The sequence below is a fragment of the Cricetulus griseus genome, chromosome 3 (genome assembly GCF_003668045.3).
Source record: "Cricetulus griseus strain 17A/GY chromosome 3, alternate assembly CriGri-PICRH-1.0, whole genome shotgun sequence".
Classification (NCBI taxonomy): Eukaryota; Metazoa; Chordata; class Mammalia; order Rodentia; family Cricetidae; genus Cricetulus; species Cricetulus griseus.
This window is the reverse complement of record NC_048596.1, coordinates 236568187-236582001: the sequence shown is the minus strand read 5'-3', so window position 1 is coordinate 236582001 and position 13815 is coordinate 236568187. Positions and strand designations below refer to the sequence as shown.

Sequence of the window (13815 nt, the reverse complement as noted above, 5' to 3'; positions counted from 1 at the left end):
ATTCCCCCAAAGTTGCATGCTATGCTTTCATGTACAGAATATCCTGAAAAGCTTTAGAAATAATGGAAAGTGTACTAGGCTCCAGGGCTTAGAGACTGGGTAGGGGATAAGAGCTGGAGTGGGAACAAGATAGTGTGGTAATATAAAGGCAATACAGACAGTGAGAAGGCCCAGCAGGTAACAACACTTATTCCCCAAGCTTGATGACCCGAGTTCAATCCCTGGATCGCATGGTGGCAGGAAAAAAAAAAACAATTCCCAAAAGTTGTCATCTGACATCCACATGTGTCTGTAAGTACATGAGGATTGTGCGCACATTGTGCAGGCATACATGCACACATGCACAGTGATGATGATGACAATGACAGGATAGATGCTTAAGTGGGCATCTACACCCACACATTTCATATGCTCACACACACATGCACACGGTCAAGCACACATGAAATGATAATGGTGAAGGGAGAAGGATAGGAACAGGATAGATGACTGGAGTGATTAACCTGATCCACATTCTCACTGTGGTGAATGCATGAAGCTGCAATGTAATAAATGTGCATACATACACATAAATAATGTAGAGTTGGGAAAATACTAAATCATTCTATCAATGGCAGCATCCTGTTTATAACTCTGTACTCTACCTTTACAAGAGGTACCATTGTGATAAACTTGGTAAAGGGAACATAACACTGCTCTATATTATTTCCTACAATTGCACATGAACTTAAAACTATTTCAATTCAAGTTTTTTAACTAAAAACAAGAATGGATTCTGCCTACTAAAGGTTCTGTTCATGAAGTCCTTGGATGTAAAAAGACACAAAAGCAGTGAAAGGAAGTAGAAGTCCTATCCAATTATTTTTCTTTCCCAGAGTGGAAATGTCTCTTTCAACTCCCTCCCACAGCAATGTTGAAGCAGCAATGTTGCCTTTACATAAAGCACAAGGGCTGGTTGTCCAGCATTTCTGCTCTGGAATCCTGCACTCACCACCCTACTTCCTAGAATCCTCTAACTCCCTAATTTCATTGAGACAGATAGCTACATATATATATGTGCATATGTACATATACAAATATGTGAATATACATACATATCTGTTTTTAAAATACTTTTTCTAAGCCAGGTATGGTGGCTGTCTTAGGGTTTTATTGCTGTGAAGAGATACCATGAACATGGCAACTCTTATAAAGGAAAACATTTAATTAGTTTAATTGGGGTAGGCTTACAATTTCAGAGGTTTAGTCCATTATCATTATGACAGGCAGACATAGTACTGAAGAAGGAGCTGAGATTTCTACATCTTCATCCACAGCAGCAGAAGGAGAAACTGTCACACTGGGTGTGGTTTGAGACCTCAAAGCTTGCCTCCATAATGACACACTTCCTCCAAGAAGGCTACACCTACTAATAGTGCCATTCCCTATGGGCCAAGTATTCAGATGAGTCTATGGGGGCCATATCTATCCAAACTACCACAGTGGCACATGCCTCTAACCCTAGCACTTGGGAGGCAGAGGCAGGCAGATCTCTGTGTTTGAGGCCAGCCTGGTCTACAGAGATAGTTCCAGGACAACCAGGGTAATGCAAAGAAGCACTGCCCCCACCAAAAGAAAACAACAAACAACTCTATCTAGTAATTGTTCTTTCTTAGTAATGTTTTTTAAACTAAAAACTTTTGGTTTGTAAACCATCATAGTTTCTTCTTTAAATAATTTGAAGGGGCTGTCAAGATGGCTCAGTCAGCAAAATGCCTGCCATACAACTATAAAGGCCTAAATTCAGATTCAGCATTCACATAAAAAGCTGGGGAAATAGCACTAGGGAAGTGGAGACTGAGGCTCTCTGGGGCTTTCTGGTCAGCCAGTCTAATTAAATTGATGGGCTCCAACTTCATTAAGACTCTGCCTCAAAAAACAAGGTACAGAGAGATTGATGGCACCCGATGTCAACTTCTAGCCTCCACAAGCCATTTTCATTGTGAGAAAGATAAGTGCTGCTAATATCTGTAACTTTTAAAGACCACTCAGATAAAACCTGTGTGCCACCAAAATTTGAAATGTACATGTAAATATTGCCCGAATCTTTGAAGTTTCTTCTCAATTTCATCTACCCAGAGGTAAAAAATAAAGCTTACTGCTGTGATCGATTTTCTTTGTAATGCATCCCTAACAACATACAATTCCCGTTTTCATAGTATCAGTATAATTTCCTTTCAATTCTTCAATGCTTTTGCTAACATTTTACATTGGCATTATCTATGATGGTGAGTTTTGCCTGCAGCTAGCTCATTCACTTTCCCTGTTGTAAATGCTGCATAATAAGAAAAAGCACAGCTTATCCATTCTATTTTGCTCCATGAAGAAAGAAGAAAGTCCACAGTGTGCAAAGTCCTGATTCCTAAGATGCTAACCTTCACAAATCTAACCTTTTTGCTGTTTTTATTGTTTCATTTTATTTTGTTTCTCTTTTTTTGTTTTGTTTCTTGAGACAAGGTTTGTGTAGCCCTTGCTGTCTTGGAACTTGCTCTGTAGACCAGGCTGGCCTCAAACTTAGAAATTCACCTGCCTCTGCCTTCCAAGTGCTGGGATTAAAGGCATGTGCCACCACTGCCCAGCTCACAAACTCAAGAGGATACTATTTTACAAAACAAGAGTCTTTAAAGATGTGACCAGGAACAGGTAAGATGGGTCATTGGGTTAAGGAGGCTTGCCGGGCAAGCCTGGTAACTTGAGTTTGATCCCTGGAATCTATGTAAAGTTGGAAACAAAGAACCAACTCTGTTCTCTGATCTCTACATGCATTCAGTGGCAAGCAAGCAAGTGCACATGCGTGTTCTCTCTCTCTCTCTCTCTCTCTCTCTCTCTCTCTCTCTCTCTCACACACACACACACACACACACACACACACACACACACACACACACACACACACACACACTAAAAGTTTAAAGAAGAAAAATGTAAAGATGTGATTAAGGATCTTAAGACATGAAGACTATACTGGATTACTCAAGAGAGCAATAGAGTTGAAAGAATTCCTTATCAGGAGGAGGCAGGAGAAATTAGAAGAGGATACAGTACTGACATTGAAGATAAAGAAGTCACAAGCCAAAGAAAAAAGATGCCTTTAGAAGCTTGACAGAAGCACAAACAGTTCTGACCTACACCCTCCAGAACTCCCATCTTGCTGATGTCATAATTTTATCACTGTAAAATTCATTTTCAGATTTTTGGCCTCCAAAATTATAAGATTATAAAATTATAGTTTTTTGGTAACTAAATTCTGGAGATTTGTTATAATAGAAAACAAATGTATTCCATGTTGATTATGAATTTGGCTAAAGAACAAAGGTACACAAACATCTTTGTACATATATCTTGGGATACATGTGCAAAACTTTGGGTGTAAAATTGCTCTAAGTACACATTCAGCTTTATAGGTGAACAGCAAAATTTTTTATCAAGTCAGTATCTCACCACCAACGAGAGTTAATGTTGAGACACGCTCTCCTGAATATTTAATATTAATCTATGGTTTAATTATTACCAACCAAAAAAGCACAAAGAGGTATGAGGGAGTAGTGGATTCTTGTCCTAATGAAGTACTACATTAATTTCTTCCTGATTCTGAAGTTTGAGATGCTTGTCATCCAAATGTAAATGCTGGAAAATAAAAAATTAGATATGGTGATCTGGAACTGAGATTTCTTGTCTTCAAACATAAACCTGAGAGTCAGTATATAGATGATTTTTAAAAGCAAGCATCCAGATAGGTTGAATAAGACATAAACCCTGGTTCTCAAACCCTAGTGATCAAAAGCAGAGGAGAAACAAGCAAAGTGTTCTAAGATGAACTGGCCCATTACAGAGGAAGTCAACCTGGAAAGTTAGCATCCTGGATAACAAAAGAAGTACTTAAAAGAGAAAGGGTGGAGTTGGGGAAAAATTCTACTGACAGGTAAAATCTGAGGTTTAAGAACTACTACATTCTTCGAAACAAAGACATTGGTAACCTTGACAAGAGAGCAGTTTCAGGGTAGTGGTAGTAGTAGTAGTCTGACTGTAATGAATAGGCTAAATAGAACAGGTAGAATAAAATAGGTGACACAGAACAGGAGAAATAAAAACCCAGGAATTTTTCTAGATATAGAACTTAAAGAGGAGGAAGGGGTAACTCAATCAGTAATGTGCTTGATGAGGACCAGAGTTCAATTCCAGGAACCAAGATCATAGAATGACATTCACAACCCATCGGAGGAAGAAAAAATTTAAAGACCCTGGGAAAAAGAAGACATGAAGGGAACCATACCCTTGATTGGGAAAGAAGAAATGCCCCCTAACACACACTATAAGAGTACAAATGACTCATCTGTGGTTGTAACCAACACAGTCCCAACAGCTGGCAGAGACCAGTAAGTGGATTACTTTGTGGCAGTTCTCTTTTGTTAGGCATGGCGCTGACAGGGCAGAAGAGCAGATGATGAAGGATTAAGTTGAAAAATCTGTAATTTAAATTTCTTCAGCTGGGTGTAATGAGCTATTTAATTCATCCTCTGAGTTTCAAATTTTACTTCTTTTCTTTTGAGACAGAGTCTCAAGTAGCTCATGCTAAGAAGGAACCAGCTACTTAACTAAGACTAATCTTGAACTTCAATTTCATTATTTTTAATCTTTCGGTCATTCTTTTAGACCTGTTTTTTCATACTTCTATGTGTTTATTTAAATACATTAAAATGATATTAAATTACTTGCCTAAAAATTTCAGAACCTAAAGTAATTTACTGTCTCTAGTGTTTCTACTATAGATGTTCCTCAACTGCCTATGAGAAATCTCCCCCCATAAGCCCAATAAAACAATTCAAATGGAAATTCAGTCAAGTCACACAACTTACCATATTATCACAGCTCAGAAACACAGTACACAACTTGGGGAGTACAAGTTATTTACCCTTATGTTGGCTTAGCTGATGGAGAACTGTGGCTTACTGTCCCTGCCTAACATTGAAAGTACATAGCTAGTCAGAGACAGCAAAAAAATCAAAATATGAAGTAGTTTCTGCCAAGAAGATATAGCTTTCTAACATCTGTAAAGTTTAAAAAAAACATACTGTAAAGCCAAGAATCATGAAGCATGGGCTATCTGTATCTGATACACGGTGCCCTCTCACCTTGTAGTTTTGTGATAACTTTTTGGGGGGCACACCGATAGCTGTTTATTCCACTGAACACTACCTCAGAAAAAAAATCTTAAGTCCTTGAGTTGAAAATACATTTCCCTCAGAGGAATAGATACTTGATCTCTCTGGTAACCTGGGGGACATGAACCTGGGCTGGCTGTGAATTCAACTTCTAAGTGAAGTGTAACACCAGTGGTACAAACGTGGCCTGAACAGGCAGGTGACGGCAGCTCACAGTCACAGATTCTCAACTGAGTTTTCATCCCATTCTTCTAGCAAGTTCTTTTACTTTCCCCTTACTCAAAATGGGACTCATTTCTCATTCACATTTATACTAAGGATGTAGCTCTTTGGGGTCCAGCCTTTGTGGTAGTGTCTCATCATTCTTCCAGGTTAGGGAAGGCACTGGTGTTATTTCTTGCCAATTCCACCCCCATGAAGCTGTGAGGCTAGAAGCTTGATCTTTGGTGCTTAAAATTCATTTGCCCTCAGGGTAAAGGAATAGTTAGACACTGAGTCCCACATTTCTGACTTCCATTTGGTGGGGAGCTATGTGTTTCTTGATTTCATGCTACCGCAGGTGGGCACTTTAAAGGATTTCAAATATATCTGACTGAGACATCCTTTTACAGGAAAATTGTATGTTACATGCCATGAACCATATTTGCATTTCATTTATAAGAAAATGGGGCAGGAGATATACAAATGAACATCCTTTCACATGGTCAAAAATACTTTCCTGCTTTCAATATAGAAGGCAAAGTACCCATTTCCTTAAATGAGTGATTTCTTATGAAAAGAAGTGTTTTTCAAAAATTCTAATTTCTTCATTTAGCTTTACTATATTTTTGCTACCAAGTTTAAGATGCATGAGAAAAAGAAAAAAAACTGTTTTTGTCTCACTTTCTGATTTTCTGGTCTTTGCTTCTCTATACTCTGAAGCAAGTATGCCAATTTGTTAATACTGTGTAGAGCAGAAGGGCTTACACCAGGGCCCCAGTTTATGTCACTTAACAAGTCAACTAAGTTCTCTGAACTTCACTTACCACCACAGCCTTATATGTGAGATATATACCAAATAAAATGTAATACATAATTAAGCATTTTATAGTTTAAGGTGCTATTTAAAAATGTTATCAAAAACTATATTAGAAAGTACCACTGGAAACAAAATAGACACTTTTGTAGACTGTTTAGAACAGTGATACTTTGAAATGCATAAATATTTAATTGTTGACTATATATATTCATTTGGATATAAGGAAATAGAATTACAGGTGCATTATAAACCACTAATAAGTATGATTATTGGTAGCTGGAGAAACCTTAAGTGAAGCTTCTAGACTGGCAATAAAATATTCAATTAATTTACAAGAAAATGAGAAACTAGACTTCATAAAAACATCTAAATGAAAGTTCCACTCAGACCAAACAAACTAGTACTTAGAAAATAATTTTGCTATTGACAGCCTGGGAAGTTTATTTTTGCTAAGTGTAGTAAATACATCCAGAATTCTATCATAGTGTTTTCCAAGCCAGGCTAAGATGTAGTGGAAAAAAACAACTGAATTACAGATATTTGCAAGGCTTGTTTAAAATGCTGATTCCTTGTTCAGTTCCAGATGGACTCAGAATATATTGAAAGGGGTCAGAGAATCTCCAAGTTCAACAAAGAGTTTCTTTTCCTTTCCCTTTTTTCCTTCTCTTTCTCTGGTTGGCTCACTGTTTAGTTTTTTGTTTTTGTGGGTTTTTTTTTTTTTTCTTTTGAGGGAGGGTCTTTCTATGCAGTCCTGGCTAGCTTGTAACTTGAAATGTAAACCAGGCTAGTGTTCAACCTGTGGCAATCCTCCAGCATTTTGCCTCCTGGGTGCTGGGGCTACAGGTGTATACCACTATTTCTAGCTGCTATTTTTATTTTTTATCAAATGATTCATTTAAAGAACATTCTCGTGGACACGAACAGAATATCCAAGCATTTTAGGAATTAGTGCTGGGCATTATAGCACCAACAACAAAGTCAGAAAAACATGTTTACACGGTTACCCTCAGTTACCATCAATTTTTTCTTAGCGATGAGCGTTAATTGCTTCAAACTGCATGCCCCTCATTATCAGGCCATCTGAGACACTTTTGTTTTGCTTCAGTTTTGGCTCTTTGAGCTAACACTTTGCAGCAGGTGCAGACAAGATGCAGCAGCATCTGGCAACCTATTCAAATCTTACTCACTAAACAAAAAAACCAACAAACCTACCTCTCTTCAAGGCAAAAGGCTGTGATCAGCTAACCCTTGGCTTTCTAGCATATAGAGAACGGCTCAAGGAAGCAGCCCCCAAAGTCCAACGGGCACTCCAAGCAAGCCTCATTATAGACTTAGAGGCCCACAGTCAGGGCCCAGACCTTCCAGGGCCGTAAGTGGGCTCACCTAGCGATGCCACTTTGCATACGTAGGACAGGTGGGTAATAATAAAGCGGTCAATTACTAGTACACAAGTTTAAGGAAGTGAAGTCCTGTGTCCCTTCAAGTCCTCTCAGGAAGAGGGAGGAGAGCCTCCCTGTCATCTCCAGAGGGAAAGGTGTCAGAGGTTTCGATCCCACTCTGGCTCACGACACTGAGGTTTTTCTCCCTGTCACCATCACAATGATAAAGCCGCTAGCGCTTACTGGCCCTCACCATCTTCCTCTTCCGTCTGCCTCCGCCACGCGTGTCGCGTCCTCGCGCCAGCCGTGCTTCGCAGACGTTTCCCGCACTAGCCGGTGCGGTTCTCTCAGTCCCTCGCCAGCCACTCGCACCTGCACCTCGGCCTCTCGGCGACGCCGGTGCGGCCCGTCCCCTGCCTCCCGCCTCTCGGGCTTACCTGGGTCTTGACAAGACTTGGGAGGAAGCTCAGGGTGACCAGCAATTGCACGGCGACCGCCGCCCCCTGCCCGGAGACGGCCCGGCGGAACCCCAGACTCATGGTGACCTCAGCCGCTCGGAGCCCGCGACGACGACGGCCGGAGTCAGTGTCCCGGAGCCGGGAGCCGGGAGCCTCCAGGACCCGAGCTCTGCGAGCCGGCCTCAGGATGGAAACACTCTACGGTTCCCAGCAGCAGCGACTAATGTACCAGCGCTGCGCGCCCCCGCTTCATCCCAGGAGGCCCCGCCCCCGGCGTCCTCAGTTGTGATCACGCCCTCTGTGCAATGCCTTCTGGGAGTTGTAGTCCCGATATCCCCTTGAGGCCCCCCCACAACGGGAAGGCCTTGAAAATGGAGAACTACAGACTCGGAGGTCGCTCTGCCTCCCTGAGGCGGGGCTCCGCGGCGGCCAATGAGGCGGGACCACGAGGACTCCAAAACACCCTAGAGCGGGCGGGAGAGCGGGTACTGTTTTAGGGGTTGGCGGTGGCAGCGAAGCCTCTATTTCGTCGCTCTGGGAAACCAGGCTGCCCCCCCCCCCCCGCGGGGCTTCCGGCATTGTGCCGGTTGCTCCTTGTCACCGCTTGTCCTTTGGAGCCGAGACATCTTCAACAGGCGAGATATTTAACCTGCTGTCCCAAGAGTTTCCTTTGCTTCTTTTCTCACCTCTGTAGAGGTACCTCCACCTGGCATCTTATCCAGGTGTCTTGCTTCTTTTCTCACCTCTGTAGAGGTACCTCCACCTGGCATCTTATCCAGGTGTCTTCAGCACCTCCTTCATGTCACACGGCCCAGAAGTGAATGCTATTGCTTGGTGTCTCCTCTACTCCTCTACCAACACCACAAAAATCTATAATGCGCTTTAAAGCATGAAGATAATCCCAAACCTACAAAGGGAAAAAGAAGAAACGTAATGAAGGCACAGAAAAACGTGAAGTGACATGGGCTATCCTAAATTTAACACATTTTACTTATAAACATTACTGCTCAGATGGAAAGGTGTTCTGGCAGTCGGGAGCCAAGGAATACCACAAAGTCAGTTTCGTGGTCTTAATTACACCTCAAATATTGTACTAGGACTGTGTAAGATTATGTACATAGGTTTCCTGTAGTGCCTAGCAAATAGGAAGTGTTCAATAAATGGTAATCACTATCTTTATCAATATCCCTGAGTTATAAGGAACAAGTTAGGTAGTGTATATTTGCCATTGTTGGTGTAACAAATGACCACAAATTTAGTGGTTGAAAACAAATTCAATGTATTATCTTACATTTTGGAAGCCAGAAACCCAAAATGAATCCACAGTACTGCATCCATTTGGAGTATTTTAGACAACAAGGTTTCCTTGCTCTTTCCAGATCTGGAACCACTAGCATTCCTAGACTCAGGACCTCACATGACACCGTGGCATAACCTGCTTTTGTTGCCATGTGCTTTCTGACCCTATCTCTCTTGTTCATCTGCATGGGGCTCACCCAGATAATCCAGGCAATCCCTTTATCTCAAAATCCTTAATCCCATCTTCAAAGACTCTTTTGCCTTCACATATCTACAGGCTCCAGAGATTAGGGCAGGGACATCCAGGCCTCCCATTAATCAACCCAGCAGTGCTGTATATCAGAGAACATTCGCATACATGATTCCTCCGGACCTATTGCATAATCTGTAGGGTCAGCTGGAAATGAAAGTTCAAGGCCTCTTTTAAAAAAATGCGAGGAACTTCAAGACAGTGACAGCATAGCAATAAACCCAAGTACAAGGCCCTGGAACTCCACTTGTGTTCTCCTGAAGCCAGCTCCCTTGGCCCTTTTCCCCACACTTCTTTTGCTTCCTCTGGACCAGGACTTCTTTACCTACATAATCAACTTGCTTCTCAAAGCTGCCTTTCCACTCTTCTCATTTCTTTGTGCTTTGGATATGCAGAGACTTTCCTGGAGTCCCTTTGGCTTCATTTGTTCCTGATAACACATACACCATGGAACATGGCCATAAGCTTTTTTTTTTTTTAGTTATCAACTATACTATTTTATTTCTTTATATTTATTTTGGGGTTGGTTTTTTATTTTTTGAGAAATAGTTTCTCTGTGTAGCCCCGACTGTCCTGAAACTCACTCTGTAGATCAGGTTGGCCTCAAACTCAGAGATCCTCCTGCCTCTTCCTCCCAAGTGCTGGGATTAAAGGTGTGTGCCACCACCACCCAGGATAAACTGTCCGGTTTTAAAATTTCAAGTTTTTAATATTTGATATCAAGGGCAGAACCTATGCCTGTCATTCAGAGCACTTCAGGGTCTGTCAATGAAGGAAAACTGGATTGATCAATTGATATAAGGGAAAAAGTTTGAAAAAGTTATAATGCAGTCACTGGGTTGTGATGGCGCACACCTTTAATCCCAGCACTCAGAAGGCAGAGACAGGCGGATCTCTGTGAGTTCGAGACCAGCCTGGTCTACAAGAGCTAGTTCCAGGACAACTTCCAAAGCCACAAAGAAACCCTGTCTTGGAAAAAAAATAATGGAGTCATATGGCACACTTTTTTGTTTTTCAGCTTAGAAACTTGACTCACAGTGTTTGGGAACAATTTTCCCTTCTTGGTGAGTAAAATCTGAAATAGGTGTTTTTCATGAGAAAGAAGGGTATGGAGGGTCACACTGACCTGTGCTGTGATCTGTTTTAGTGTTTATTGTAATGAGCAGTGTGAGGGGATTGTGAATTGATGGACAAACTGCCTTCCACAGTTTAGCTTTCCTTAAAATCAACTACATCGAAACTAGCATTAGGGTGTGCATTGCCTCTGTGATGCCAACCATGCTTCTTACCTATGATCCTCAGTTTCAAACTTCCCATCCTAATGATGGAGTTGGAAGTTGAAACATCACTTTAATGGCAAACTATAGGGAAAAAGTTAGATCTATCTAAATTTCACAACAACAAAATAATAGTAATTAGGAAAAATGACAACTTGTGGAACTGAACAAGGCTTCAGCACTTACAACTCTGGAAAGTTGAGTCCATCAGGGTGTAATTCAGGGACCAATGGGAGCAGTACTATTGGTTACCTTATTCCACAACTTTGCCATTGTACTTGAAAGACCCCTGCCCCTTAGCCCTTTCTTTCTCAAGTTTGTCTCCTCTTCCTCCTGTCGGCGGCTTCCCTGATCCCCACCCCCGGCGGCCTTCCCCCTGCCACCCGCCGCACGCCCGGCCCGAGAACGAGCACCAGGTGGACCGGCACGAGGGCAAGCACCAGGTGGGCCGGCACGAGAACGAACACCAAGTGAGCCGGCCTGGAGCCCTGCCCCTGAGCCCCGCCCGATGAGAAACACTCCGTCCCAAGGTCTCCGCCCCCAAGGTCAGCCATCTGGACGCGGAGGGGGGGGGGAATTGAGTCTGTTGTACCAGACACCAGACCTTGAGAATATGCTGATCTGGAATGGCTCTGTGTCTCATTTGAACCATCCAATAGAAATGATTCTGTATTTCGCCTCATTTGAAAGACTCTGTGTTTCACCTCATTTGAATAACTCTGTACTGCGCCTCATTTGAATAACCCTGTATAGCGCCTCATTTACATTGACCAATGAGAATAGCTCTGTACAATGTCTCATTAGAATTATCCAATAGAATCCCTGCACCTAGCTTGCGCCTTTTTCCCTATATAAGGACCCCTTTCCCTTGGCTCGGGGCGCTTAGCCACACAGAAGCTAAGTCGCCCCGGGTACCCGCGTCTCTAATAAAACCTCTTGCGGTTTTGCATCCAAGTCTGTGGTCTCGCTGATTCCTGGGTGCGGGTCTCCTTCTACGAAAGTACCTCTTCGGGGGTCTTTCATACTGACTCACTGTTTCCAGTTATTTTTCATCATTTATCCTCTCATCAAAAACCCTTGAGTTTAGCTGAGAAAGGGTGTACTGGTTGGTTTTGTGTCAACTTGACACAAGCTAGAGTCATCAGATAGGAAGGAGCCTCAGTTGAGGAAATGCCTCCATGAATCCAGCTAAGACATTTTCTCAATTAGTGATCAGTGGGGGAAGACCCAGCCCATTGTAGGTGGTGCTTGTGGTCCTGGGTTCTTCTTTAGGAAAGAGGTTGAGCAAGCCAGGGGAACCAAGCCAGGAGGCAGCTCTCCTCCATGACCTCTGCATCAGTTCCTGCCTCCAGGATCCTGTCCTGTTTTGAGTTCCTGTCCTGACTTCCCCCAATCTGAAAGTGTAAGTCAAACAAGCCCTTTCCTCCCCAACTTGCTCTTTGGTCATGGTGTTCATTTCAACAATAGAAACCCTAACAGAGGGGTAGGGGGAAAGAAGATTAGAAGAGAGAGAAATAGAGAGCACAAAACTATTGTCAAAAAAAAAGTTCGAGGCCAGCCTGGTCTCCAGAGCGAGTGTCAGGATAGGCTCCAAAGCTACACAGAGAAACCCTGTCTCGAAAAACAAACAAACAAAAAACTATTGACAACCTCACAGGACTACAGAGAATGGGGAGAGGCTAGGTACACAGGTGCATGGCAAGACACACTCCCTTCCATCATTAATAGAGGGAAAGACTAGACACACAGGAGCAGTAGCGGCTTCCTTCAGAAAGCTGTACTATTACTGTGTGGCATACAAATTAGTCTTTCCCCCGTGGTGGTAGAGATTGAACCTAGGGCCTCACACATGCTAGTCAAGTCCTCTGCTGCTGAGCCATACCCCAGGCCTCTTTATATTTTAATTTAAAAATGTATTTGTATTTGAATGTGCATGCATGTGTCTGCTTTTGTGCTCATTGTGCATGCAATGCCTGCAGAGGACAGAACAAGGTATCAGAACTGGAGTCACAGGAGGTTGGGAACTGCCTGATATGGATGCTTGGAAGAGAACTGTGGTCTTCTGCAAGAGCAGCAAGTACTCTTAACCACGGAGCCATCTCTCCAACTCCCTTATTACTTTTTTTTTAAATCTTTCTAAGTTGTCTAGAGAGACCATGGAGTTTCTATTCTCCTGCCTCAAGTCTCCTGAGTAGCTAGAATCACAGCCTATGGTACCAAGCCTGGCTTTCAAGTTCACTTTTCTTTACCTTGGCTTGCATTCATGCATTCATTAAATTATTCCAGATGTCCTGGTCTGTGGGTACATGAAAAGTATACACCAGGCCACTGGCTAGCCAAACAACAGTAATATGTTTTTACAGATAATGTAATTTATTATTTACAAGCCACCTGGCTTAGATAAGCCTAATTATCTGGAACTAAGGTACAGGAAAATTATCCTTTTAAGTGGGAAAAATATATGAGCCTCCCAGATCAATTCTGGGAAAAAATGAGGACCAGTTTTGTCAATTAGTATAACTCCTTCGGGGCAAACAGTGATGATTTCTCATTGATGTAGTTGGGATAGATTATGGTTAACTCTGTGGGATAATCAATCTTAGAGCAGGCAATGTATTACTTTTCTCATTGCTATGACCAAATACCCAACAAGAAGCAACAATGGGAAGCAGGTGAGTCGATCATGGGGATAGGAAGATCCAGAGAACCAGGGGAAGAGACTAATGTGTAGCAGTGGGAGCATGAGCCTGCCTGCTCATATCTCAGTGGACTAGGAAACAAAGGAAACAAATCAGGCTATAAACCTCGTACCTACCCATGCTTACCTGCCCCCCAATACCACACACACACACACACACACACACACACACACACACACACACACACACACACACCACACACACACCACACACACACACACACCACACACACAC

The 13815-nt window shown here is 42.5% G+C and overlaps 1 protein-coding gene across 3 annotated transcripts in view; it reads right to left on the bottom strand.

Moving 5' to 3' along the window:
* Positions 1 to 8305, bottom strand: part of Ero1b (endoplasmic reticulum oxidoreductase 1 beta) — a 44703-nt gene extending 36398 nt beyond the window's left edge. For 2 of the 3 annotated variants that reach the window (XM_027409440.2, XM_035442853.1), the window contains exon 1: positions 8036 to 8305. In XM_027409440.2, coding sequence (XP_027265241.1) covers positions 8036 to 8137 — 102 coding nt within the window. In that variant the 5' untranslated portion in view covers positions 8138 to 8305. The remainder of the gene's footprint in view (positions 1 to 8035) is intronic. The other variant, XM_027409439.2, reaches the window with a different exon arrangement.
* Positions 8306 to 13815: the final 5510 nt, after the last annotated feature.